This window comes from Canis lupus, chromosome 4 (assembly GCF_048164855.1).
Source record: "Canis lupus baileyi chromosome 4, mCanLup2.hap1, whole genome shotgun sequence".
NCBI lineage: Eukaryota > Metazoa > Chordata > Mammalia > Carnivora > Canidae > Canis > Canis lupus.
Genome location: NC_132841.1, coordinates 51205116 through 51233092, shown reverse-complemented (window position 1 = coordinate 51233092; position 27977 = coordinate 51205116). Strand labels below are relative to the sequence as shown.

The 27977-nt window shown below is 47.5% G+C and overlaps 1 protein-coding gene, 1 long non-coding RNA gene and 1 other non-coding gene across 3 annotated transcripts; 1 reads left to right on the top strand and 2 right to left on the bottom strand.

Moving 5' to 3' along the window:
* Window positions 1-4450: 4450 nt before the first annotated feature.
* LOC140632834 (U4 spliceosomal RNA) lies at window positions 4451-4597 on the bottom strand. The gene has a single exon (XR_012030504.1). It is a non-coding gene; the product is annotated as a U4 spliceosomal RNA (small nuclear RNA).
* Window positions 4598-14390: 9793 nt separating this feature from the next.
* LOC140632365 (uncharacterized) lies at window positions 14391-26365 on the bottom strand. The gene is made up of 3 exons (XR_012029899.1): window positions 25856-26365; window positions 18237-18351; window positions 14391-17868 (listed from the first exon to the last, which is right to left on the bottom strand). It is a non-coding gene; the product is annotated as an uncharacterized lncRNA (long non-coding RNA).
* FABP6 (fatty acid binding protein 6) lies at window positions 17395-23401 on the top strand. The gene is made up of 4 exons (XM_072824302.1): window positions 17395-17619; window positions 18728-18903; window positions 20586-20675; window positions 23285-23401. The coding sequence occupies exons 1-4, from the start codon at window positions 17553-17555 to the stop codon at window positions 23336-23338; spliced, it is 387 nt and encodes a 128-aa protein (XP_072680403.1). The 5' UTR covers window positions 17395-17552; the 3' UTR covers window positions 23339-23401.
* Window positions 26366-27977: the final 1612 nt, after the last annotated feature.

Sequence of the window (27977 nt, the reverse complement as noted above, 5' to 3'; positions counted from 1 at the left end):
AGCACTCAGGCATGCCCAAATTCCTGACTCACAGAATCATGAGAACTGAGAAAGTTTTTGTTGTTTTAAGCCACTATGTTTTGGAATGGTTTGTTATGGAACAATATGTAATTAGAACACCCATACCTATCATATACTCACCTATGTTCATACACACACAAACTCACGTACACTTATAGACATGCTTGCATACACACACCTTTGTACTAGACACTGTTGACTGTCTACCCAACATGCATTTCCATTTGTCTTCTTCTTTTTTTTTTAACATTGTTTTTTTATTTTTTAACGTAATCGCTACACCCAACATGGGACTCAAACTCACTCCCTGGAAATGAAGAGTCTAGCAACTGAGCCAGCCAGGTGCCCCACCCCTTAATCGTCCTGACAGAAATCTGTCAAATGACTGCCATTCCTCTAAGCAGTCTTGTACTTTATTTTTTTTAAGATTTTATTAATTTATTCATGAGAGACAGACAGAGAGGCAGAGACATAGGCAGAGAGAGAAGCAGGCTCCATGAAGGAAGCCCCATGCGGGACTCCATCCCAGGACTCCGGGATCACACCCTGAGCCAAAGGCAGATGCTCAACTGCTGAGCCACCCAGGCATCCTAAGCTTTGTGCTTTAAAAAGCTAATTCCATCCTCAGCTCCAGGAGGGGGCTCCTGATTAGTTTAAGTGGAACTTGGTGGTCTTGGGCCTCTTAACAGAGATTGGGTTAGCTTTGACCATGTGACCATGTTCTCACCAATGAGACATGGGGGGAAGTAGGATTGGGGCTCCTTGGAAAAAATTCCTCCTTCTTAGGAAAGTCACCCCAAAAACAAAGATGCATTTATTTGTTAACAGATTCTTCATGTCTGTATGTGGGATTTGGAAATGCTGCAGACACTTTGTGACCAGAAGGATACAGAATCAAACATAGTAGAGAGGTGGAAAGAATAGGTTCTTAAAGAACTCTTGATCAATGCAATCTGTCCACTAGAGAGTCCTTTCCTCCTTGTGTCGGAACTCCAGTTATGTGAGATAATAACTCTATTGTTTGAGGGTTTTTATTTTCCTTGCTTTGTTTGTTTTTATTTGTAGTCTAGGCATCCAACTAATTTCTCCCTTCCCTTCAGTAAATAAACACTTCTCCATGCCCATATGGAAACAGTTCCAGAGCCACTCACAGAAAACCACAGCTGAGCACCTGTGTACTGTGCTTTGTATGTATGCACAAGTACGTAACACTCCACATGTATACACACCTATGCTCAGGGAAAGCACACATCCTCCTACACACATAGCTACAGGGGCACTGATATGTGTATATATACACTTTCTCACACATGCATGCAATTCCTATTATTCCTATTCACAGACATAAAGAAACCTGGGCAATGCGCATTTTTGTACAGAGGCACGGAGCCACACATACTGGTCACACTGATATTAATATGAATTTGCCCCATTCCTTACCATGTATGAATAGCCACGGTGAACATACCCACAGCTGAAGGGGTCTGCTTGGCTGTGAGGGTGGCTTGGGTGTGCACAGCAGCTCCATGGTCATGGAGACTGAACTAAACACAGCACTAAGGAAGGCTGGGATGAGTCTGTTTCCACCTCACATGGGAAAGAAAACCTTTCCACCACCCACCCAGCACTTTTGTCCCTACTGACACAAAACCTACTTGGCTCTCCAAGGAGCTCTCTTTATTTTACTTCCTAGGCAAACAACTGAGTTAGGTATCGCACAAAAATGAGTTCTCACTATTTCTGCCACTGGGCATTGTAGAGAGAGAGGAAAGTATGTGTAAAGGCAAGGTGGTGCAAAATAACATAGTGTGTGTGTGTGTGTGTGTGTGTGTGTGTGTGTGTGGGTCCAAGTGATAATGAGTTTGTGGCAGAGAGTGAGGGCATAACAGAAAATGAGGCTGGGGAGTTGGGTGAGGATCTCATCAGGCTTCTGGGTTTACCTTTAAACTCCCATGGCCCACCCACTCACCCTGACCCCTGGTGCCCTGTGACTTTGCACTCAGACCTTCGTCTTCCATCCATTGCTCTTTTTGTGCCATTGATATGCACAATGATTAACAAGATGTTGTGGAAGATAAGATAGCTCAGTGGTTGAGCGCCTGCACGCCTGCCTAAGGCTCAGGGTGTGGTGTGATCCCGGAGTCCCGGGGATTGAGTCCTGCATCGGGCTCCCTGCATGGAGCCTGCTTCTCCCTCTGCCTGTGTCTCTGCCTCTCTCTGTGTCTCTCATGAATAAATAAATAAAATCTTTTTTAAAAAAAGTATATTTCCTTTCTGGCTTGTGTATGAGGTGATTTGGGTTATATTCTCTCAATTTCCCTTCTTTGGTATCTTCTCATAACCTAGAGCAGTTACCAAGAATATTCTAGAGTTAGCTTTTATTCTTTGACAATGTAAATTCATCTTTTCAGAAATTTCATGTTCCTAAGTTTAATAAGAAGCCATTTGCTGGGGTGCCTGGGTGGCTCAGTTAGTTAAACATCTGCCTTCAGCTCAGATCATGATCCCGGAGTCCTGGGATCGAGTCCCGCACAGGGCTCTCTGCTCAGCGGGCAGTCTGCTTCTCCCTCTGCCCTCACCCTGCTGTGCTCTCTCTCTCTCAAAAAGAAAGGAAGCAATTTCCAGGGGTATCTGGCTGGCCCAGTCAGTGGAGTGTGTGACTCTTGTTCTTGGGGTTGTGAATGCAGGCCCCACGTTGAGGGAAGAGATGATTTAAAAATAAAAGCTTAAAAAAAAACCAAGCAATTTCCCAAATAGTTCATATACATATAGTATATACAAGTCCATAGAGTAGAATCCTGTTATGAATAAAATGTTCGTACGTGTGTTGATACGTGCATACCATAAGGTCTGAAAGGATATATATATACCAACTGTTAACCAATAGTTGTATCTGAGTGATAGGGTTACAGATGATCCTTATGTTCTTTAGACTTTTCTGCATGGTTCTGAATTTTATGCAAATAGCATGGGTTACTTTTGTCTCCAGAAGAAAATGATTTCAAACTTCAAAAAAAGTGTAATCTACATTTTAGCTAAAAGTATACAGCCGATTGTGAGAAACGGCGAGAAAATTAGAGGGAGAAGCGGGAAGAAAAATGAATCAGCTTGTGCGTGAATCTTCTGGGTGTCTTCAGGGGGCCGCCCAGCTCTTATCAAGGGAGCCTTGCAGCCCATCATCTGAACCCAGGTAAAAGGGTCACAGACACAGCTCCAACCTCAAGGGACGTCTGATGGAGGGGGGAATAGGTGTCACGTGTGCATGAGAAGCGTGCCAGGTGCTAAATGAGAGGTAAACTGGAGAGAGAACTCACCCAGGGGTCTGGAGATTCCGATTCTGTTGCCACTCTGGCACCTGGTGGCCTTGGGCAAGTGGCTTCACCTCTGTGAACTTCAATCTTCTTATCTGTCAGAGGAGTTTAATGACAATAATCGGGATGCTGTGATGTTCAGATAAGATAGCTTATCTGTAATCACTTTATGAACTCTGAGGTGCGTCATAGGTCACCTTCCCAACGTGCAACAGCGCCTCCGAAGCAAAGGAATCCGTCCCTGTGGTGCCCATTCAGATCCAGGCAGTAGGCAAGTGCACCGTTGAGGGGCGGGGCCAGCTTTGGAGGGGCCCTAAAAATCCCACCATGCAGGCTGCAGCCCGCACAGCTCTGACATTACAGAATATAAAGTCAGGGAGGACACTCTTGCCTCAGCTCAAAGACCTGCACAGCCGGTTCTCTGCAGAGCTGTACACCCCAAAGGAGAAAAAAAAAAAAAATTAGGAGTAGCCATTTCCTGGCCTTCTCTGAATGTCCAATCCTTTCCATAATTTAACTGCCTGCTCTGGATAATTACTTTTCTCTTGCTTATGAGCTTAGAGCAATAGTGGTTCCCAATAACTGGAGACTTAATAAGGCTAAATTATAATGAGTGTCCTGCGGAATTACATACTGCATTAACACCAAATGAGTTCATTAGAAATTCATTAGGAGTGATTCCTGTGACTGCCACAGGAATTAATCACAGTTAGCCAGAGGCAGGAGAGTGGGGGATGAATAATTGCACAGGGAACTGGATGAAGACCTTTTGGCACCTGACTTTGGCCCGAAGCAGTATCTTCTGAGGGTCATGGGCTGCTTTGGTTGTGAGTGTGGAGGTGAGGTTGCCTGGATGTTGTTGGATCTACCTCCTACACTTCCTCCTCCTTCCTGGCTAGAGCCCCAAGTCAGGATTAGACCAGTGGAGGTGGGGTGAGCAATCTTCTTTTCCAGTCTTAGGTAGCTAAGAAATCGGAGAGAGGACCTGTAGGTCTTGTAAGAACATACATTCCCCTTTCCTGTAAGAGCAGGTGCCATCCCCTTTCTGAGTACCTTAGCGCATGGTGTTATCCCATCCTCCCAGGAGGTGGGTTGACTTGTTAGCCCCATTCTGCCGATGTGGAAACCCAAGCACAGAAATTTAGTCACCTGCCCAAATGATACAGCCAGTAGTTAGCCAAGCTGGGAATTTTGAGTCTTTCAATTAGCAATAATCACTCCTAAGATAAACCTCATTGGCTATGATGCTACCACTGCACAGAGCTTGTGAATTTGAGTCTTAAGTGGAGTGTTGTAAGGATGGAGGTTGGTCGAAGGTGATTCACTGGTCTTTCCTTCTTGCTCCCTGGCGCTATGTGGCATCTTGAGGTGTCTGGTGGTTTAGCTTTTCTATCCTTTCTACGAGCTGCCCATGCCCTCCCAAGAAATTCCCTTTTTGTTTATCACTAAGAATCAGTGTCTGTTACATCCGGAAAAGCCCCGACTGAGGCAACCAACAAGTACTGGTAACCGTTCGTACTACAAGGCCACCCTGGGTCAGCCGCTGTATGGGGCACAGAGAAGCGCACAGGGTAGACTTCCTGCCCTCCTCTGCTTCAATCTCTGGTAGAAAAGTAACAGTAACAATTCAATCCTGTGTCCTCCTATGCAGATTCTAAGCAGAAGAGAACCAAACCTGGATGGACTAGACTGGAAGGAGAAAAAGGCTTCTTGGAGGGCATGGCACGTGAGCTGGGCAGGATCCTGGGAGAGAGGTCACTGTTGTGGAGACTTTCTGGGTGTCTGCTCATCCCGCAGTACCTTCTTCAAAACTGTCCCTGTCCACCTGAGCAGTGGACACATTGGTGGGTATCTGCACTCTTGCCTATGTTTAGAGAACTCCCCACAGCACGGGTTCTGGTGGAAGGTGGGGTCCACTTCCCAGTATGAAGCAGCAAAGGCCAGATGGGCCTCATGTTCTCATCATCCAGTGGCAATGAGGTGCCTGCTTATGACTTCAGCTCAACCAATCAGACATTCCCACTGGGACATTTCCTCTGCAGCTGGTGATACAAAGAAGCAGGGACAAGAGAATCCATTCTGGTATCTGTTGGGAGTGGGAAGGAGTTAGGGGGACATACCCACTGCCCAGGGGAATGTTGGCTACAATGCCAGTGAGCCGTCTCACCATTGATAGGGATGCAAACTGCCCAGTCCAGCTTTTGGGGGTACTGGCAACAACATCCCAACAAAACCACTTCTTTTTTTGAAATATTTTATTTATTCATTCATTAGAGACACACAGAGAGAGAGATAGAGGCAGAGACACAGGCAGAGGGAGAAGCAGGCTCCATGCAGGGAGCCCAACGTGGGACTCGATCCCAGGACTCCAGGATCAGACCCTGGGCTGAAGGCAGGCACTCAGCCTCTGAGCCACCCAGGCGTCCCCCAACAAAACCACTTCTGTGATGCAACTGAGGCCATAGTTCTAGCTGATTACCCTCTCCTGTCCTGGCTTGTTTTCCAACTCTGAAAATTCTGTGATCTAATCTCTATCCTTCCAATAAATTTCTTTTCTGCTCACATCTGTTTCCATTGCTTGCAATAAAGACCCCTGCCTCCCTGCCCACAGATGATGGGGTGGGGTGGGGTGGGAGAGGCAGACACCTGACTCACGATAGACCAATCAGATTCTCTCTCCCCACTCAGCAGCGTCTGTTGGTTGCTCTGAAAGCCCCCGGGTGTGTGTGCACGTGGACAGCAGAGAAAGGACAGCAGGAAGCAAGAATCAAGTAGACACAGAGAGAGAAGCTGCACATGACAGCAGAGAAGCTGATTCCTGATGCTCTCCAGTTCCTGGTCCTAGGTCCTCATGACACCCAACTCCATTTCCACCCCTTGGGTTCCCTAAGTTGGCCCTGCATCCTTACATTAGATTGAACCATGTGGAATTGTTGTTTTAAAAAGTCTAGAAGATCAAATATTAACAAGTATGTATAGTTTATTTTAACCTAAAGAGGCCAAGCCTCTCTCAAGTGGGTTTCTTTACTTGTAATCTGAAGGGCTGTGCCTACAACAGTCAGACATTCCATCAGCTCAAAAAGAGAGTGGAACAGAGACATGGAGCAGAAACAGAAAACAAGGGTTTTCCTTGTCTGGCAAATACCGTCTCCAGGGAGGAGGCTGCCCTGCAGACCAAAGGCTACAGGACTTCCCATCACATCTCTGGGTACTGTCTCTGAGGTCACTCTTCCTGTATGGTTGTATGACCTATGAACACTTTTTTTTTAGATTTAAAAAAATTTTAATTTATTTATTTAAATATTTTATTTATTTATTCATGAGAGATGCAGAGAGAGAGAGGCAGAGACACAGGCAGAGAGAGAAACAGGCTCCCTGCAGGGATTCCGGGATCACACCCTGGGCTGAAGGCAGATGTTCAACTGCTGAGCCACCCAGGCATCCCTAGATTTTTTTTAAAAATTTTAATATTTATTTATTTATTTATTTATTTATTTATTTATTTATTTATTTATGATAGTCACAGAGAGAGAGGCAGAGGGAGAAGCAGGTGCTTCATGCACCAGGAGCCCGATGTGGGATTCGATCCCGGGTCTCCAGGATCACGCCCTGGGCCAAAGGCAGGCGCCAAACCGCTGCGCCACCCAGGGATCCCCCCTAGAATTTTTTTTAAAGTAATCTCTATCTACATCTTGGGGCTTGGTCTTATAATCTCAAGATCAAGAGTCATGTGATCTATGGACTGAGCCAGCCAGGTGCCCCTTAAATTCCTGTTTTAAAGGCTCAAATGTTTTTAGTAAGTTACTCAAAGGTATACAAATGAAATTGAAGAGTCAGGCTTTATCCCCTGGTCTGTGTGGGATTTAGACTCACGTTTTTACTTCACTGATCTTTTTAATAAATTCTCTGGGCCCTTCTGATCAGTGCTTGTTACAAATTATAGACCACACTCGTGGCCTTTCACTTTTGGGGAGGCCCCCTAGAGCACCTGATGAAAGCCATAAACCTGCTCCAAAACATTCACGTATATGTATAAAATGTTGCCTCCTGGTTCCATTCATGGATGGTTATGAAGCCCACTCTGCCATAAATCTCATGATCCATGAACATCTACCAGAACTTCAGCCCCATCCCACCTGCCTCAAATAATACTATTCATGTTCATTGGTAGCCTTGAATAATGCTTTTGTTTTGTCTTCTCCACATTGTGGTGTTTCCTATTCATGTATGTATTTGTTCCTACCTAACCTAATTGTCCAACAATGAGGACTGGTTGAATAAGTTGCAATACACCCACACTGTGGATTACTATGTGGTCATTAAAGTGATGGCTGGGACTGGAGTGGACTTGGGTGGTGAGAATGATGTAGAAGACTTGGTAAGAGGTGATGACCACCCAGTGATGACGGGAAGGACTACTGAGTATTCAAAACCTGGCTGAGGGAAGATCATGAATTTGTGGTGGTGTCACCCTCTCTTCCCTTGCACTGGGCTTTCTCTCCTGATTGTAGTCAGCAGTCCTGGAGATGGGTGGGTGGAAAGACAATTTGGGGCAGAAGAGGCCCAAGGATGGGGCCTATGAAGCCAAAGTAACCAATGAACATTGAGGGTCCCAGCAGAGGAAGTGATGCATCAGTGGGCTGGATAGGAAAGAAAGTAAGGCTAAAATTGGAAGGTGCAGTAGGGCAAAGGGGATGATCTATAAGGGTAGAGCTTCATTTCTTGGGGTGGGGACTGTTTTGCTGTGTATCTCTGCTCTCTAACACCTACCCTGGTGCTCAGGAAATGTATGTTGAATGAATTAATTAATGAACGCATGGGTCATAACTCTGTTAGAACCAGAGACTGACATTCTGCTTTCATCAGAGGTCTGAGAGGATCCATAGTGGTGTTAAGTACCACTTCAGGTCAGAGTGAACTGAATTCAAATCCAAGTGTCATCAACAACAAGCTCTGTGATCTTGGATAAGTCATCTAATCTTTCTGAGCCTAGATTTTCTCTTCTGTATATAGGGATAATAACAGCTCTTTTGGGAATTCAAGATGCCATGTGTCCAACACTCAGCACAGGGTCTGACACTTTGGGATCCCTCCATAAGTATTGCAGGGGCAGTAATGGTCTCCAAGAATTGGTTGGTTCTGGAGCCTGCATCCAAACCAAATTGCTGCATTTAGTGAGAGGACACAAGGGCAGGACCTGAAGCCAGACTGTCATCTCCACTTACCACCTGAGTGTGACATTTCTGAACCTCCGTTTCCTCATCTAAGTAGTGGGGATAATATCAGAACCTATCTAACTGATTGGTTGGGAGAATTGAGTGGTAATTCTTGTAAAGTATTTAGCACCTTAAAGGTTGGGAATGGATGTTGGCTCCTGAGATTCCCTATCAATGGAGCTGAAGAAGTACAGGGGAGGAGGAGGCTTTGCTGAGGTCTGAAGAACAAGGGTTTTAGACAGGTTAAGTTTGAGATGGCACAAGACATGAGGTGGAGCCATTGGATAGTCAGTTGGATATAAGTCACAGGGGGTGGTCTAAGATGAGAAGATAGTTGGAGAGTCATCTGCATAGAAGGTATTTAAAGCCTTGGACAGGGAGAGCTCACCAGGGGAGTGAGTGCTCAGTGAACAGACAAGAATGAGGACCAAACTCTGGGGTTTCTGACGCTTAGCAAAGATGGAGATGATTGTTTTTTTACAAAGCTGGTGACCAGACATAGCAGCGTTGAAACTACACAGCTGGCCTGCCCCAGCAACATTTACGTAACACTCTTTTATATACAGGCAACCTTCAGAGATATTGCAGGTTCAATCCCAGACCACTGCAAAAAAAGCGGATATCAAAACAAAGTGAGTTGAATGAAGTTTTCGGCTTCCTAGTGCATATAAATGTTCAGGAGCACCTGGGTGGCTCAGTGGTTGAGTGTCTGGCTTTGGCTCAGGTCATGATCCCAGGATCTTGGGATCGAGCCCCACATCAGGCTCCCTATGGGGAGCCTGCTTCTCCCTCTGCCTATGTCTCTGCCTCTCTCTGTGTCTTTCATGAATAAATAAATAAAATCTTTAAAAAAAAAAGTTATGTTTACACTATGCTGCAATCTACTAAGTGTGTAGTAGCATTATGTCTGAAAAAACGTTTTATTGCTGCAAGTGCTAACCATCACCTTAGCTTCCAGTGACTCATAATTACTGATCACAGTTCACTGTCACAAATATAATGGTAATAGAAAAGTTTGAAATATTGCTAGAATTACCAAAATGTGGCACAGAGACACAAAGCAAACAAATGCTGTTGGAAAAATAGGGCCAGTAGACTTGCTCGACTGTTTTGTAAAGAATGCAGCATCTGCAAAGCAGAATAAAGCAAAGGGTACCGAAACAAGGTATGTTAGGCTCTGTGAAAAATGCTTTACCGAAATTAACTTATTTAATTAGCTCATGAGAAAACAGAAACACAGGAAGATAAATGACTTAACCAAGGTCACCCAGACAGTGAATATCAGATCTGGGATTCAAACCCTGGCCTCTGGGTCTCAGAGTCTCCATCACTTCTGCTTCAAATTGTGGGTTAACAAGATAATGACTGTTCCAAGGGAATGCTGAATTTCTTAGCTTCCGACACCTGAGAGCAGAGCTAGGAAAATCATCATGGAATAAATTGCCCCTCAGAGATCTCATCTAGCCTTGATGCTCTAGGATCAACCCCAACTAGCATTTCAGAGTTTTGGTTGAGCAAAGAAGAAGAAGGAGGTTTGATTAAGGAATGTGTAACCCTGATCAATCACTTACTCCATGTAAGGTGCTGGAAGGTCCTGGGGTGGGGAGGTTAGGAGGAGGACTTGTCTTCCAACCATGGACTAAAGCACCTGCATTTCTCACTCCCTAGGCTAGTTACTCTCAGAATAATGGTGGCTGATTTGAAGCAGGAGCCAGAGGCCAGGTGGGAAGTTGGGGTGGCCCAGGGGCATTAGCCTTGAGGCTCTTCTTGATCTCCATTGGGTTAGAGTTGCTCTATTAGCTCAATTGCTCCATAAAAACTCATTGTGATATGGAGGCAGTTTGAGTTCATTTACCCCTCTTGGAAGGTTCTCAATAAGTATCTGAGCAAATAGGCGAACCGCAGCTGAAGAGGGAAGAGGCAGGGCACAGGTGAGAGGAGGGATGGAGGGCCAGATGCACTCATAAACTGCAGTGAAGGGGAGAGGAGGGCTGCTGAGTCAGGCATCCCGGTGCCAACGTTGTCCTGTCCCACACCCCCACCGCACCCATCCTGCCTTTGATGCTGACCTTGAGTTAGTAGCTATTGAGGAGAAAGCAATTCTGACCTGCAGAAGGAAGTCAATGGGTAAGAAATTTAAGTGGGGCCCTGGAGAGGCTGTCTGGTCCATCCTACCCACTCTTTTCCATGTCCCCTCGCCTGGAGCTTCTCAGGTAACTGCAGCTCAACCACCAGGAGTATGGCAAATGCAGATTCTGGGGCCCCACACAGACCTACCAAGTCAGAACTTCTGGGGGTTAGAGCCTAGGAGCCCATTTTTCACAAGTCTCCCTTGCCTGTACCCTCAGCAGTGTATGATGAAGACCACACTGTAAAGAACACAACCTCAGGGCACCTGGGTAGCTCAGTTGGTTAAGCATCTACCTTCAGCTCATGTCATGATCTTGGGGTCCTGGGATGGAGCCCTGTGTGGGGTTCTCTGCTTGGCAGGGAGCCTGCTTTTCCCTCTACCTCTGCCCCTCCACCCTTGCCCATGCTCGGTCTCTCTCAAATAAATAAATAAAATCTTTAAAAAAATAAAGAACACACTCTCCTGGACACCTGGGTGGCTCGGTCAGTTGGGCGTCTGACTCTTTATTTTGGTTCAGGTCATGATTTCAGGATCATGAGACCTAGCCCCGAGTTGGGCTCTGAGCCCAACATGAAGTGCTTGAGATTCTCTCTCTTCCTCTCCCTTAGCCCCTCCCCCAGCTCTCTCTTTCAAATAAATAAATAAAATAAAGCTTTTCTTTTTTTTTTTTTTAAGAACACAGCCTCATAGTCTATTGCAGACTGATCTGAACAAATAAAATGAAATCAATGGTATCCCAGAGTCTCCTAGGTACAAATCTACAAGGAGGGATGAGATGCAGCTTCTTTTCTTGAAGGGATTACAGTCTAATTGGGCAATAAAAGACACATTTTGTGAAGAGTTAAATTAATGCTATAATAAATATTTATTAATTTGAAACAGTAGGCGCATAAGCTGGACAAATTGCCAATGAGTGGGAATAATACTGTCATTCAATGAGCATTTAGGAGATACTGAATCCTGTGCTAAGCACTTTATTTATAAATTAATTTAATTTCATTAAAACTCTGAGATACGGTTTTTATTTTAAATCCACATTTAATAATGAGTAAGTTAAGCCTGGTTGATTGGACCAATTCCTCTCAGAACAACTTTCCCTAATCTTTAGGAGGTGGTCAGTGTGCTAGCTCTGTTTTCCCACAATATCCTCCCTTTATCTTATTTATTACACTGTGTTGTAACTACCTGTTTCCTAGCCTGAGTCTCCCACAAGACTTGAAGGCAGATACTTGGTGTTTCCAGAGTATAGAGCACAGCAGGTGCTCAGCTTAAGTTTGCTGAGTGAATGAAAGTTGCGTATCTAAAGTCTCAGAGCTAATACATGAAGACTCGTGCAGGTAACACTGAAGCTCAGGTCTCCCTGTGAGCCATTACAAGCAGATGGTACACACTATGGGGATTCCTGCAAGGGACGCTCTAGAAGTCAGTATCATAAGAGAAGGCTCCCTAGTGGAGGTAGAATTGGAAGGACAGAATTTGGAAAGACAGATGAAAGGTGAGCTGTCATTCCAGGCAGGCCAAAGGCATGAAGGTGGGACTCTATAAAGTACATACTTCCTCCAGTACTAGAGACCTCAAGGGAGTCCAGGAGTCTATACTCCATCCCCTAAGCCTCTCTAGCTCACCAACCAGCTGTCACCTTCTATCTAACTTACATGCCAATTAATGCAGTGAAGTTATTTTCCTCCCAGGTTTATAGGAAGATGGCAAATGCTCCTTTGTTTTCCCCTACCTAGGCCAGGTGACATAAGGTATTCTATTAGTGGAGTTATCCATTTGGGAAGTCCTTTTTTTTTTTTTAAAGATTTTATTTATTTATTCATGAGAGAGAGTCAGAGACATAGGCAGAGGGAGAAGCAGGCTCCCTGCAGGGAGCTTGATGCGGGACTTGATCCCTGGACCCCAGGATCTTATCTGAGCCGAAGGCAGACCTCAACCACTGAGCCACCCAGATGTCCTTGGAAAGTCCTTCTTTTATTTATTTATTTATTTATTTATTTATTTATTTATTTATTTATTTATTTTTTATGATAGTCACAGAGAGAGAGAGAGAGAGAGGCAGAGACATAGGCAGAGAGAGAAGCAGGCTCCATACACCGGGAGTCCGACGTGGGATTCGATCTCGGGTCTCCAGGATCGCGCCCTGGGCCAAAGGCAGGCGCTAAACCGCTGCGCCACCCAGGGTTCCCCGGAAAGTCCTTCTTAATAGTGGGATATTTTTGAGTTTCCATGAAGAAATAACATCCATTAATGTCCACGATATATTGCTAGATGGAAAAAAAGCAAGATAAAACACTATCCTAGGATTTCATTTTTGTTAAAAAGAAAAGAAAGTATTTTTGTGTGCATCTGGGAAATGTCTAGAAGACTATACTCTGAATTTAACAGCAACTGATTCTTGAAAATGAGAATGTACTGGGATATGGGACGTTCACTTTTACTTTACCCAGTTTTGAGTGTTTGTCTTTTTAAACAATGAATATGTATTAATTTTATAATTTTAAAAAAAGAACCTTTGGTGGGATCTAGGTAGTTCTTAATTTATCTGTGATTAGCTCCTCCCAAATTCTCTACTATGAACATCAATTACTTTTATAATAAGAAAATTAAAAGCCCTTTCCACCATAAAGTTTATTAAAATGAAAAGAGATAGATTTTCAAGATGGCATAGTTTGAAATGTTGGGGGACAGTATGTTTGGGGAAAGTACCAAAAACGGTCTAAACTCTGCATCCTCCCAAATTCAGCACCCAGACAAGCTGGATATAAAACCAGTTGAGTTACAACTTGGCAAAACATGTTAAGAGCTATAAAAATGTTCCAAATCCCAGGGTACTGGGTGGTTCAATTGGTTGGTTAAACATCAGACTCTTGATTTCAGCTCAGATCATGGTCTTGTAATCCTGGGATCGAGCCCCTGCCCTGCCCCTGTGCTCAGTGGGGAGTCTGCTTTTCTCCTTCTCTTGTCCCTCTGCCCACTGCCACTATCTATCTATCATCTATCTTTTTTTTTTAAGGTTTTATTTATTTATTCATGAGACACACACAGAAAGAGGCAGAGGCACAGGCAGAGGGAGAAGCAGGCTTCATGCAGGGAGCCGGATGTGGGACTCGATCCCAGGACTCCAGGATCACTCCCTGCGCTGAAGGCAGGCACTCAATTGCTGAACCACCCAGGCACCATCCCTATTATCTATCTATCTATCTATCTATCTATCTATCTATCTATCTATCTATCATCTATCTATCTATCTATCTATCTATCTATCTATCTATCTATATCTATCATCTATCTATCATCATCTATCTTAAAAAAAAAAAAGTTCCAGATACCATAACTTTGAATCCCATCCTGAGACTTTAGTTGAAGGGAATGCTTTTTAAAAAATCATATACAGGGGCACCTGGGTGGCTCAGTGGTTGAGTGTCTGCCTTTGGCTCAGGGAATGATCCCGGGGTCTTGGTATCAAGTCCTGCATTGGGCTCCCTCTGGGGAGACTGCTTCTCCCTCTGCCTATGTCTCTGCCTCTCTCCGTGTGTCTCTCATGAATAAATAAATAAAATCTTAAAAAAATTAAAATTACATCAGAAGCTCACTGTGGCCTCACATTTAGTGGGGTAAACTTCCCCTCCCAGAAGTCCAACAGCAAACATTATGCAGCCATTTTTAAAAAAGATTTTATTTATTCATTTGAGAGGGAGAGACAGAACACAAGCAGGGGGAGAGGGAGAGGGAGAAGAGGACTTCCCACTGAGCAGGGACCCCAACATGAGGCTTGATCCTAGGACCTGGAGATCATGACCTGAGCCAAAGGTAGATGCTTAACCATCTGAGCCACCCAGGTGCCCTGCAGCTGTTTTTAATAATAAACATGGCAGCTTTATGGAAACATGGGACTGTGTTTGCAAATTAATGCTGAGCAAAGAAAAATGGAGTGGAATATAGCATTTAGGTGGTGATTATGGCTATTATTTTTCTGCCATAATTAGGGTAAGAAAGCAAGGATGAGAGAAGAGACAAGAGAAGAGTGAAAGAGGGAGGAGGAAAATAGAAAAAAAATTAACACTGTGTTAGGATGATGAGTGATGAAGTGTTTTCAGAAGTGTCTTTAAATGCTGTTAAGTAGTAGCATTTGGTAATAAGTAGAAACTACACACAGGGGCTCTGTGGCTTTGGGCAAGTTACTTCTCTGAAGCCCTGTTTCCTCCTTGGCAAAATGAGGACAATGATGGTGCTGACTTCATAGAGTCCTTCTGAAGAATAAATGAGATAATCTGTGTAACAACACTCAGCAGGGTACCCAATGCATAATAAACACCTGATAAATGTTAGCTACTACTGCTGTTGTTACGCCGTCATTAGTATCAAAGAGGAGAAATCCTCACATGCTCTAGGTTGAATGGACACCACTATAGCCTTTTGGACAGGTGGTAGAGTTACAGATATGAATATGAATACAAAAACCCCTTTGTTCCAGGGGTTTCATGTCTATAAATTCATCCTTAGTAAATAATCTGACATGTACACTGAGGTGTGAGTGAGAATGTTTATCTTAACTTTCCAACCCTGAGCCAGGCAGAATGACTCCTGCAAAGAAGGATGGCAAGAAGGGCCATTCGCCATCATCAAGGTAGTTACCAAAGAACACACCGTTGACATTCACGAATGCATCCATAGAGTGGGTTTCGAGAAGCATGCCCCTTGGGCACTCAAAAAGATCCAGAAATTTGCCATGAAGGAGATGGGAATTCCAGATGTGTGCACTGATACCAAGCTCAACAAAGCTGTCTGGGCCAAGGGAATAAGGAATGTTCCATCTCCTCGAATCCTTTGTACGGTTGTCCAAAAAACATCATGAGGAGGAAAATTCACCAAACAAGCTCTATATGTGGGTTACCTAAGTGGGTACCTGTCACCACTTTTGAAAATCTATAGACAGTTAATGTAGATAAGAACTAATTGCTGATTGTCAAATAGAGGTATAAAATTGAAAAAAAAAAGTTCATCTCAGTTATTTGTCATAGAAAAAGATTATAAATGACCTGAAGATCCAGCAATGGTTATGTAAATTGTGACATACAATAGAATATGAACATTCTGGAGCTATCAAAAGGGATGTGAAATATGTCATGATACAGACATATACCCATATCATTGTATAAAGATGAGGTTACAGAACAATATAGTCTCATTTATGTAAGAAGTATATGTATACATTTTTTAAAAGATTTTATTTATTTATTCATGATAGACATAGAGAGAGAGAGGCAGAGACACAGGCAAAGGGAGAAGCAGGCTCCCACCGGGAGCCCGATGCGGGACTCGATCCCGGGACTCCAGGATTGCGCCCTGGGCCAAAGGCAGGCGCTAAACCACTGAGCCACCCAGGGATCCCCCATATGTATACATTTTTAAGTTTAGTAGGATAGATAAAAAACCATTATCAAGGGCCATCTGTATCAACTGATAGGACTTAGTTGCTCTGGCTCATGAAATGTTAATATATATAACTTATCAGAAAATCTGTGATCACGATAATGATGAGGAGGATGTGGGTGTGTGTATGTGTGTGTGTTTATGACTTTTTAAAAATAAGACCCTGGCAGGAGAAAGGAATTCTAAGACTGGAGATTGAACATCGGCAAAATGGGGCAAAGTGGATTTCACCTGTTCAGGAACCACTCAGTCCCAAAGAAATGATGGGGGTTCATGAAGAGCTGATTCTGCCAAAGGTGACAGACTTGCAGAAATTTCCATCATTAATAATAAGAAAAAGGAGAGTCCTTATAGAAGGCACGGTCAGTCAGTCTGACCCAGGGAGCAGTCCCATCGGGCAGGCAGGGCAGGAGTTCTCGAGGGGGAGATGGAGGCCCAGCGTGTAGCGGTGCTGGAGGTCTGGGGTCTGAACCCCCGCCCTCCCAGTTGTGAAGTCCGAATACATGGAGCTCCTGGCCTGAGCCTGGCATGTGGCGGGTCTCCAGTGGACCCCGGCAGCTCCTGCGCCAAGCTGCTCCGTGTGCCCCTGGGCTGCTGCTTCGCCTTGCTGGCAGTATCTGCAGCCTGCTTGTGTCTCTTCTCCTTCAAGCGCTCTTTGCTGCAACCAGACTCATTTTTCCTTTCATCATGGCCCTTCCCAGCTTCATCACACTGTTCCCTCATCCTAGAATATTGTTTCCCTGTGTTCCCTGCCTTCTCCAGCCCTGTTTCTCTAAACATGCAAGTCCTATGGTTCTTTCCAGACCCGCATCAAATGCCATCTCCTATACAAAGATGACCCTGCCCCCAGCTGCAGGGCCTGCTCCTTCCCTGGGCCCCAGGTCACACATCTGCATTTGTCTAGGGACTCAGCACATCCAGTGTGCATGAGGGTTCTCTGCAGGCCCGCGTTTTGTCTCTGGACTAGACTGGCTGCTCTCTGGGGGAAGGTGTACGTTGCATTCACCCGTGTTGCCTCAGTGCCAGTCCTGTATGCAGTAGGTGCTCGAAGCACTTTGGTGGATAAATGGGGGTAGGGGGTGAACAAGTAAATAAGGAATGTTGGGAGCATGGCAGGGCAAAGACAGAGGGAAGGCAGGAGGGAGAGGTGGATGAGGCCTCAGATGCTATGGCATTGCCACCGCTCTTGCTGGGAGTGGCAGTGCTTACAGCCAGCACTTCCCCAGGGTGAATAACCTCGGGGCTCTGCTCCTCTAGGTCCTGCCCACGTCATAAAACAGCAAGCGCTTCCTCTTCAGGGCTGCAGGGAGAGATGGGGTGACTTAGGGGCCCAGCCCCAGCATGTGGAAGGGTTTATAAGCTGGGGCACTGGGCTCCTCAGCGCAAGGCCATTCTTTCTCGTCCCCGTGCTCTCTGGCCTCCGGCTCTCCCAGCAGCATGGCCTTCAACGGCAAGTACGAGTTCGAGAGTGACAAGAATTATGACGAGTTCATGAAGCGCCTCGGTGAGTGAGTACATGAGCACCCCTTCCCTGGGCTGGTTTGTCACAGTCAGCCTGGGGCCGCGAATCCAAACTCCTTGAGGCCCAGAGAAGCTTAGTTACTAGTCCAAGGTCGCACAGCTGGTAGTGGGTGAGCTGAAGACTTGATTGGTTTAACTTATTCATTCAGACGTATAGGGAACACCTGCTATATGCAAGGGCCAACCTGACGCTGCTGATGGGCTGCCTCAGCACGACATGCCCAGGGTCACACTGTAAAATAGGGGCAGAGATCATTAGAACCCAGGACTCAACGATGAGATGATGAGTGGTACCCGGGGAGAGGGGACCAAGGGTTTAGTACAGAGACCAGGTTCGACCAGCCATGCGTTCATCGGGCCATTCAACAAACATGGGTCCATGGCCCTGACAATCCCGCACAAATCCTGATGCTCTAAGTCTAAGGCATGCCATTGTAGAGAGTCAGGGGACGGCCCTGGGCCGGGGGGGGGGGGGGGGGGGGAGGCGGGGAGCACAGGTCCTCCGAGTGGGCAGAGAGGCCGTGACAGCACGGCAGGTGTGCCCCGGGGCCCTGGGGAGACAAGAGTCAGTTCTGGGAGTGGCCCCGAAGGAACAGTTACCTGGCTTCGCCTCCAACCCGGTGGTGCTGAAAGGGCGCCAGCCTCCGTTGTAGACGAGGGGCTGCTGTGAGCCTCCCCGGAGCCCCTTTCCCGCTCGGGGTCCTCACTGCCTAATCTGTGAAACAAGAGCGTTAGAAGACAGTCTTGATGCTCCCGTTCATTCCAGACCTTGTGACCTTGACAGTGTCAGTTGTCTGTTATTGCGTTAGCGGAACGGCTGGTATTGTCAGCTGTACACCAGGAGTTTTCCAAGACACAATCACTTTAATTCCATCCCTGCAACAGCCCCGTGAGATGGGCCTTATTATCTCCCATCTTGTGGATGGAAACACTGAGGCTCAGGGAGGCAGTGGCTCCTCCCAGCTCCCGGGGCCTGGTGGAGCTGGGATGTGCTCCTCCCAGCGCGCGGCCTGCCCCACGGAGGAAGCCCTCTCCCAGGGCCCCGGTGGCAGGCGGCTCCCACGTGACCCCTCTCCTTGTCCCCGGGCCAGGGCTCCCCAGCGACGCTATCGAAAGGGGCCGAAACTTCAAGATTGTCACGGAGGTGCAGCAGGATGGACAGAACTTCACCTGGTCCCAGCACTACCCGGGGGGCCACTCCATGACCAACAGGTTCACCATCGGCACGGAGTGTGACATGGAGACCATGGGGGGCAAGAAGTTCAAGGTGAGAGGCCACTGGCCACCCCCCCTTCCTGGTCTCAAGCGTGTCCCCTGGGGCTGCACCCCAAGCCGAGCCTCTGTTCTCCCGCCCAGCCTCCAGCCTCCAGCCTTAAGTGCCTGAATTACCCGGCAACTTAACCCCCCCCCCCCAGTTTTTTGACACTACATCAATAACAGACGCTGTAGAGAAACTGTTCAAGATGTTAATGAACATTTGCCTACCACTTCGTGTAGCCCAGACTCCTGCTGAATACGTCACACGTGTTAATGCGGGGACTCCTACCGAGTCGCTACAATTACGGGCCCATTTTACAGATGAGGGAGCTGGGCTGAGCCACGGGCTTGGTGGCTTGCCCCGGCCCCACGGCCCAACAGGCCTTCACACCCAGGCAGCCTGGCTCCAGACAGCGTGACCTCCGTGTAGGCTAGACATGAACAGCCCTAGAACCGGATTCATGCGCGTTCGAAACCGCAATCTTACCTAAGAAAGAAGTTGAAGGTGCCCTCCTCATCCTCCTGAGCCTGGTCCCTCGGGTCTCCCACCCATTCTGGGTCCCCTCTATCGCCCCCGACCGTGACCGTGAATATTCTGCCCCGTAGGCTGCCACGGTGGAGAATAAGTGGTCATAATGTTCCTATTCTGTCTCTTGTGTATTTTATTTCTTAAAGATTTTATTTATTTATTTTTGAGAGAGAGAGACCGAGAGAACGAGAAGGAGCCAGGGGGGAAGGGCAGAGGGAGAAGCAGCCTCCCCACGGAGCAGGGAGCCTGATGCAGGGCTCCATCCCAGGACCCTGGGGTCAGGACCTGAGCTGCAGGCAGCCACTTAACCCACTGAGCCACCCAGGTGCCCTGTCACTTGTGTATTTTAAAAATTTAACAATTTCGGGGATCCCTGGGTGGCTCAGTGGTTTAGCGCTTGCCTTCGGCCCAGGGCGTGATCCTGGAGTCCCGGGATCGAGTCCCACGTCAGGCTCCCGACATGGAGCCTGCTTCTCTCTCTGCCTGTGTCTCTGCCTGTGTCTCTGCCTCTCTCTCTCTCTCTGTCTATCATTAAATAAATAAATAAATAAATAAATAAATAAATAAATAAATAAATCTTAAAAAAAAAATTTAACAATTTCTCATGATGTCGTTCTGTGTCAGCAAGTATTGACTTGCCTTATTCTTTTCAATGCTCGCACGGTATCCTAAAGTAAGGAAAGGCTATCATTCATTTGACAGTCCCTCTTTGATAGATATTCAGGTTACTTACCGGTGGAGAGTCCAGGCTGGATGTTTAGGTTGTTTACAATTACAAACAATGCCGCAATCCACATCCTGGGCGACATCACCATCATCCTAGCAATGAGGATCATAGAACTAACTCCACAGTCGACAAGGAGGGCTCACCACGCTCTAAGCACTTCCCACATGTCATATGAAATCGTCCAATCCTCGTAAGAACTCTGCAGCAGGTCCAGTTGCCATCCCCATTTTAGAGGTGACAAAGCTGAGGCACGGCAAGGCTGAGTGACTTGTGCGTGCTATCTCTATCTTTGGATATATGTCATCGTACATCCACATGGCAAATTAAATCCCAGAGGGGACAGCTGGGAGAGCTGCTGGGAACCCTTCCTCCCTCCCGGGCTGGCCTGTGGGGGGCCCTCTGCCAAGCAAGGGTCAGCGTTTTGCTTCTCTTCCAGGCCACCGTGCACATGGACGGGGGGAAGATCGTGGTGGACTTCCCCAACTATCACCAGACCTCGGAGGTTGTGGGTGACAAACTGGTGGAGGTGAGTGTCCTGCTGGTTCTTGGGACAGTGATGAGAACAAGTTTCTGCCTCCAGCCATGGCCCCTGAGAGACGGGCCTCTGGGCCCTGGCTTCTGGGCACTTCCCATGCACTGGGCTCTGTGCTGAGCACCCAGTGTACATCATCTTGTTGGCTCTTCACAATAAACCTGTTAGGGAGGCAATTGTTATCTGCATCTTCCAGGTGGGGGGACTGAGGCACTGGGAGCTAATGCTTAGCTGGAGGCCACCTAGCCTCTCTGCCAGTGCTGGGAATGCACGCTCGCCAGTGACTCTGCCACCTTGGGGGCACGAGTGCAGAAGCCCGAGGGCCCCTCCCCAGAGTCCCGGTGGGCCCTGCAAGGGCAGCGGCCCTGCTGTTGCACTTCCCCAAGGGACTTCAGGCCCTTCCTGCCTGGCCTTCTGATTTTTCTAGAGAAGCTGGAAATTTGCACTTTCCTGTGAAATCTCCAGACTGCTAAACATTGGCAATGAATCAAACCTTTTAAAAGAAGTGGATTAAGAAATCTACACACACACACACACACACACACACACACACACACCCCTGTGGATGGACCCTTCCCACACTTGCTGCTCTATAAACACAGACTGGAGGTGCTGCTCTCACCTCACTTCCATTTCCTCTCCTGGGGCTCCAGAATTTTCCCCAGGTGAAAGAAATGGATGTGAAGTCAAAAGCAAAAGGTAGGTTCTTCCACACTTCATTCTCCCCTTGTGAGTCCGAGCTCCCTGGGGTCTAGCCTACCCTCGCAAGGCTCCCCAATCCCCCCTCTCTCTTTTTCTCTCCCTCTTGTTTTCTCATTTTCCTCATCTCAAACCCAGTCTAGGGGCCCAAGAGACTCAGTGACCTCCCATTATTCCCATTTTACACAGAGGCCATAGAGGCTCAGAGATAACAAGTAACTTGTCCAAAGCCACACAGCTAGTTCATGGTGGAGGCAGGTCCCACTGGCTGGCTTCAGGACCAGGCTCTCTGCCAGCTCTTCCCAGGCCAGTGGGTCTTTTTTTTTTTTTTTTTTTAAGATATTATTTATTTATTCATGAGAGACACACACACAGAGAGGCAAGACACAGGCAGAGGGAGAAGCAGGCTCCATGCAGGGAGCCCGATGCAGGACTCGATCTCTGGGCTCCAGGATCATGCCCTGGGCCAAAGGCAGGCGCTAAACCACTGAGCCACCCAGGTGTCCCCCAGTGGGTCTTTAATTAAAAAATACAAATCTGGGATGCCTGAGTGGCTTAGCAGTTGAGAGTCTGCCTTCAGCCCAGCGCATGATCCTGGAGTCCTAGGATCAAGTCCCACGTCAGAAATAGGCCAGGTCAATAGAAATTGACCTCTTAGAATATCTGATAAAAGCTTTGGACACATTTTTACATTAAATGTCAGCCAGTGGGTTCTGACTCCCAGAAGCAAAGCTCGTGGCCTGTGAAGTATGTGGGGAGAACCCAGGGCAGGGGAACCAGAAGTAGGTTGTGCCCAAAAGGAGGATCAATCTTCCCAAACTGAACAAACCTGTTTACTGATTCCTAGAGGCTCCTGACTCTGGAGCCTGCATGGTATGAGCAGTGCCCAGAGCTCAGGGTTGTCACCAACACACACACACACACACACACGAACACGCGTGTGCATACATATGCACACATGCACACAGATTGGGCACCAGAGAGAAGCTGTTTTGGTTGCACATCCCCCATTCCTAGAGGCCCAGAATCTTCCCGGTCACCTCTGTCCTTCTCTACCAATGGGGAGTGCATTAGGTGGGCATCCCTCCTCCCTGGCCGGGCTCACCATGCTCTCATCATCTCTCTCTAGACCAAGTCTCAGCCTCCTCCCTGCTTGCAGCCCCCACTCTACTCTATCTTGCTCCATTTGCAATTTCACACACCACTTCACACTGCTGCCCTTGACAAAACTGCTTACACAAAACTCCATGTTTTGCAGCCACCCACTTACTTCCCGTGAGAAGGCTGCTTCCTCTGTTGGGTATCAGGATCAACTCACGATAGGGTATTTGTGTGTCCCATGCCAGTGGGTCTTGATGGCCTCGGGCCCGGAACACAGCACACAGTGGGCCTTCACTAAACAGCACCCCCTTGCCTACACCTCCCATAAAATCTTACACTTCCCCCAGGACAGGGACTCTATCTTCCCATCACCAAATACAGGGACCCCATAAATGCTATGTGGTGCAGAGGCTGAGTGTGGCCTCTTGATCTTAAAGGGGTTACTTGACTCCTCTAGACTTCAGTTTTCTCATCTGTACAATGGGTATAATCCTACAGCATTGTTGGGAGAAGTAAATGGGAGAACACATGGGAAGTGCTGGGAGTAGGTGAACTTCAATGAACAGACAGGTGGAAGATTATACTACGAAGAGCCACATCAGCCTAACATCTGTTTAGCACTTTTGCCACACTGAGTCTGCACAGAGGCTTGTGTCACAAATTGAGAAACTGAGGTTCATAGATATGGTGCAACCTGCTGACTTCCACTCAGGGCTGGGACTGGACACCCGTCTTCCCCAGCTGTGCTCCATCTCACTTAGGGTCTCCCACACTGACTCCCTGTGTTCCGGTTGCTCTTTCAGATCTCCACCATCGGAAACGTGACCTATGAGCGTGTGAGCAAGAGGCTGGCCTGAGCAAGCATGTGGGGCTGCCCCGGGACCACAAAGCCACTAGTAAAGCTGGGATAAGAACAGACATTCTGTTGGCTCTGAACCTCTTTGTCTTTGTTTTTGTTTTCTGGTATCTTGGGGCAGTTTCTAGCTGGGAAGGGGTGCGAAAGGCCCAAGGATGGCTACTCAGGCCAAACCTTGTAGGCTCTGCAACAGGGCAGAGGGAGGCTTGACTGGGGACTGCAATACTCCCGACCCTCTGGAAGTAGCCAAAGGCGGTGTTCGAGAAGCACGGTGGGCACACTTCCATACGCCCTTACCCCTCCTTGCCACCCACCTCTCTGTGGGTAGAGACACAGAGCTGTGTCTCTTGATTTAAAGAGACACATGTCACCTGGGAAGGGTAACACACGGACTCTCACACGGGCCACAGGACAGGTGTATTAGATGGTGGGTAGGAGTAGAAGTGGCACTTCCAGGAAAGGGCCCTGCTGCTGGACCCCATGGCTGGCAGACAAAGGAGAAACATACCAGGGCTGAGCCAGAAAGGTATTTTAGCACGGCCGTGGCTCTGCTGTTAATTGGCTGTGGAGGCATCCTTCTGGGCCTCAGTTTACCTAGTGGTACAAAGGAGGGCCACAAAGACCAATGAGGGACCAAGGAGAAATGAGAGAGTATTAGATGGCAAAGGGGCCATGGGAGTGACAAGAGGGACAAGAAGGGACTGGAAGGTCCTGGTTTGCACAGGGGTGCCTGGGAGAAGCTGCAAGGTGCTTTGGCTGGCTGGGAAGGATGGTCCACAGGGTCCTTCTGACCTCCTGGTGGGAGCCTGGTGCCGAGTGCAGGATTCTGACCCAGGATTTCGGTCATCCCTGCTTGATTATGTCTGTTGGGGGCATGGGAGTGGAGGGGGCGCAGCTTGCCCCCTGGCTAGATAAATCCCTCACCCCGAGCACCCAACGGTCCTTTTTCTGTTCTCCTTCCTCCCTGGCAACGACACCACCTTGACTTCTTACGTCATATTTTTCTGTATGACGATTCACTTATTTTTTCTGCAATGGAAACTTTACATCACTTCTATATTTCAACATCATTTGCCATAAATAGATGAAAACTATCAGAAAAGCCAAAACTGAACAAAGCTAGATCCCGTTGCCTGCCCAAAACCCTGAGCCTGTGGCCTCCCTTGGTGAGGACAGAGATGTAACAGACAGAGCAGCATCAAGTGCGCAACATTTTCCTTGACGAAATCAAGTTACTGCCAGGCTACCGAAAACAGAACATACTCGCTCTGAGAGCTGATTATCTCAATTATCTTGAATGCCCAAGTCCCAGATATGGGGCATTAGAAATAAGGTTTGGGGATCCCTGGGTGGCGCAGCGGTTTGGCACCTGCCTTTGGTCCAGGGCGCGATCCTGGAGACCCGGGATCGAATCCCACGTCAGGCTCCCGGTGCATGGAGCCTGCTTCTCCCTCTGCCTGTGTCTCTGCCTCCCTCTCTCTCTCTCTGTAACTATCATAAAAAAAATAAATAAATAAGGTTTGCTCAGCGCCTTGCCCAGGGCCTGGCACATAGCAGGTGCTTCGTAAGTGCTACCTGACCCAAGGCCCTTCCAGCCCGTGGAATGTGCAGTCCTCCAGTGTCACAGGCCGTCCTCAGCCTGGACAGGTGGCATGGCCCAGCTCGCTGGCAGCTCACTCCTGACTCCTCCCACATTCTGCCCTGAAACTTGTTTATCTTCCCAAGAACAGCACTCAGCCTTCCCCAACCCGCACCAAGCCAGGACCCCGTACATTCCATCGTTTTGCCAAGACCTATTGCTAATTAAGTGAACTAGGTAAGCATTAAATTAAACTAGCAGTGTTGCTGTTTCCCCTCCAGACTGAATAATTACTCATAATGAGCTTGGATAATAAGTCTCTAAATAACAGAGAGTTAACCATAATTAGGCTGAAAATTGAGAGATTGAGAGAGAGAGGGAGGAGGAGGAAGGGAGAGGAGAGAGAAGAGAAGGAGAGAAGGGGAGGGGAGAGAGGGAGGTAGGGAGAGGGAGAAAGAGGAGGAGGTAGAGGAGAGGAGAGTTGAGACTGTTTTTACTCTGGCAACTGATTCAAGGACAAATTCAAATTGTTAGCAAGAGAGAAATCCTTAAGCCACTATTGTTAGAGAGTCACAGACGCATAGGATCTCAGAGGACCTCAGAGCTCAGCTAGTTTAAATTCTATTGCACAGACATGGAAACAGAGGCTCAGAGAGGGGAAGACGTGTCTACAGTACACAGCAGAGAGTGAGTCTCTGAGAACAGTGTGGGTAGATGGAGTAAGGTGAGCTGGAGTAAAGCATCCATTTTGCTGGCATCTTGGTGGGGAAGTGTCCTCAAGCAGTAGAAGGGACAGCGGTTAAGAGCTTGGACTCTGGAGACACATTGCCAGGGTTCGAATCCCTTTTCTACTGCCTGGAAGCTGTGTCACCTTGGGGTATGTTCATCCATTCCTATGAGCCTGTTTCCTCATCTGAAAATAGGGGTAATTGTACTTGCCTGATAGAGCTGTCACGCTGCAAGCTCACGACATATTAGCTGCTGCCACCGTGACCAACCGCCATCACCTCCATCATCACCACCATTCTCAACCAGCGTGATGAGAGGGTTAGCTGCCTCCTTCACTGACTCAAGTCACGTGCACCAGCTGCTGGATTTCTGGAAGTCTTACTTTGTCCGTGTGTACAATGGACCAATAAGACCTTTCCTTTCTGGGTCATGAGGGGGATGCAAGGATAAAGGGTGAAAACCCATGTTCCTGGCTTCCAAAAAGTTAGAGGAGCCTCATCATTTTGCTGCACTGTTCAAGATGCCGTGGTGACTCCCCACTCCACAGGCCTCAGTCCGGGTGCCCTTTACCCCAGGCTCGTGGTGACCTTCACTCTGACTCTTGGGAGTCGTCTCTTTCACTCTGCCAGGGCAACTGCTCCGCTCCCTCCAAGTCATCTGGTGAAGCAGGAGCTTTCCAAAGCAACTTTAAAGAACAAACACCACTGGGTGGTGCTCCACACTCCCCAGCTGCTGCCCTGGGAACACGGAGGAGTGAGTGTTTGTTGGAGGCGGGGCGAAGGGTGGACAATGAGATCCTGAGTGGTTGGGCTTTGGTGGCAGAGTGTATGTGTCATGTAGGGATGACATGGCATTGGTGGCTACAGGGCACTCCTCAATCAGGCATTTCTAAATTTGAGACCAATCCCTACCCCTCGCTCATATTCAGACCCGGAGCCTTCCTGAACCCCTGTGTCTTCTTCTGGAAAATGGTAGTAGCAATACTAGCTCTTGGTGGTGGTGTGAGAATGGGAAAAGACTGGGGGGTGGGGAAGGGGGAGAGAGCATGATTTAAGTGTCACATATATACAGGCCCTAGAACGTCGTAAGTGTTCACTAAACAGCTATAAGGGCTCCTCTTGGTGGTTCTACTGGGGAGAAGGGGCACACACAGGGTCAGAGATTTAAAGGAGAGAGAAGTATCCAAACCTGCCTGTGCATGGGCATCTCCTGAGGGTCCTCCTAAAAGGATAGCCCAGGCGCTACCCTAGACATGCTGGACTGTGCTCTTCGGTAGGAAGACCAGAGAACTCTCACTGTGAAGTGCTCCCCAGCCACACATGACTTTGGACACTGTTCCAGTCCCAGTGCTCCCATTTTTGCAGAAGGCATGCCTTTCTGTGTGTCCAGCCCGTTGTGCCTCTGGGAGAACACTGGTCAGAGCTGGCCCAGCAGAAGCCAGACCACTTGTGTTTTTCCTTAGAAGCTAGAGCTAGGTCAGAAGAGAAGCTCAGAGACTCACCGGAGTCCCCAGAGGAGGGAGAGGCCCCCTTATTTACACTCTTTCTCATAGAATTCACCCTTGAATAAATGATACTATGTATTCCATGCTTTGTTACCATAAACCTAAAGCCTAGCCCAAGCTGATAGCCATTCCACCTTATAAATGAGGACACAGAGGCTGAGAATAGGGAGGTGGCTTTTTCCAAGGTCATCAAGCTAAGAGCAAGCTCAGACCTTCCACCTTTGAGGCCCAATGTTCTTTTTTTTTTTTTTTTAAGATTTTATTTATTTATTCATGAGAGACACACACACACAGAGGCAGACACAGGCAGAGGGAGAAGCAGGTTCCATGCAGGGAGCCTGATGCGGGACTTGATCCCACAACCTGAACCAAAGGCAGATGCTCAACCACTGAGCCATCCAGGCACCCCAGGCCCAGTGTTCTTGTCTATATACTAGAAGTTTCATGCTTCTTCCAGACCAAGAACTATTCTAACTTAACAATGTGTTTTACTGATCTTCTCTTGTGTTTTTTTAAATTTAATTTTGAAATTAAGTGAAAAATTAGTAGTTTTCCTGGAAAGTATAGATTTCTAGTTGCTCTGGACATCTGAAGGTTCAGCACTGCAGAGCATATGCCCCTAGAAGGTAATAGTTGACCACAGCTGAGTAGAAGCCATATCCTCTAGGGAGATACTGGTTTCAGTGCAGCAACCACCAGGTCACTCTTGATCACCCAGCTGGATTCACTACCTTCCTGCTCGATCCTAGTGTGTATTTGGATTTGAGACTCCTGCGAAATGCTCTGGCCTTGCTGCTGAAATTCAAGTCACAGAGGTCTTCCCTTAGG

Coding starts and splice junctions, on each gene's coding strand:
- FABP6 (XM_072824302.1), top strand. CDS start 17,553: ATGGCCTTCAACGGCAAGTACGAGTTCGAGAGTGACAAGAATTATGAC. Junction 18,904..20,585: donor TGGGGGGCAAGAAGTTCAAG/GTGAGAGGCCAC, acceptor CTTCTCTTCCAG/GCCACCGTGCACATGGACGG. Junction 20,676..23,284: donor TGGGTGACAAACTGGTGGAG/GTGAGTGTCCTG, acceptor TTGCTCTTTCAG/ATCTCCACCATCGGAAACGT.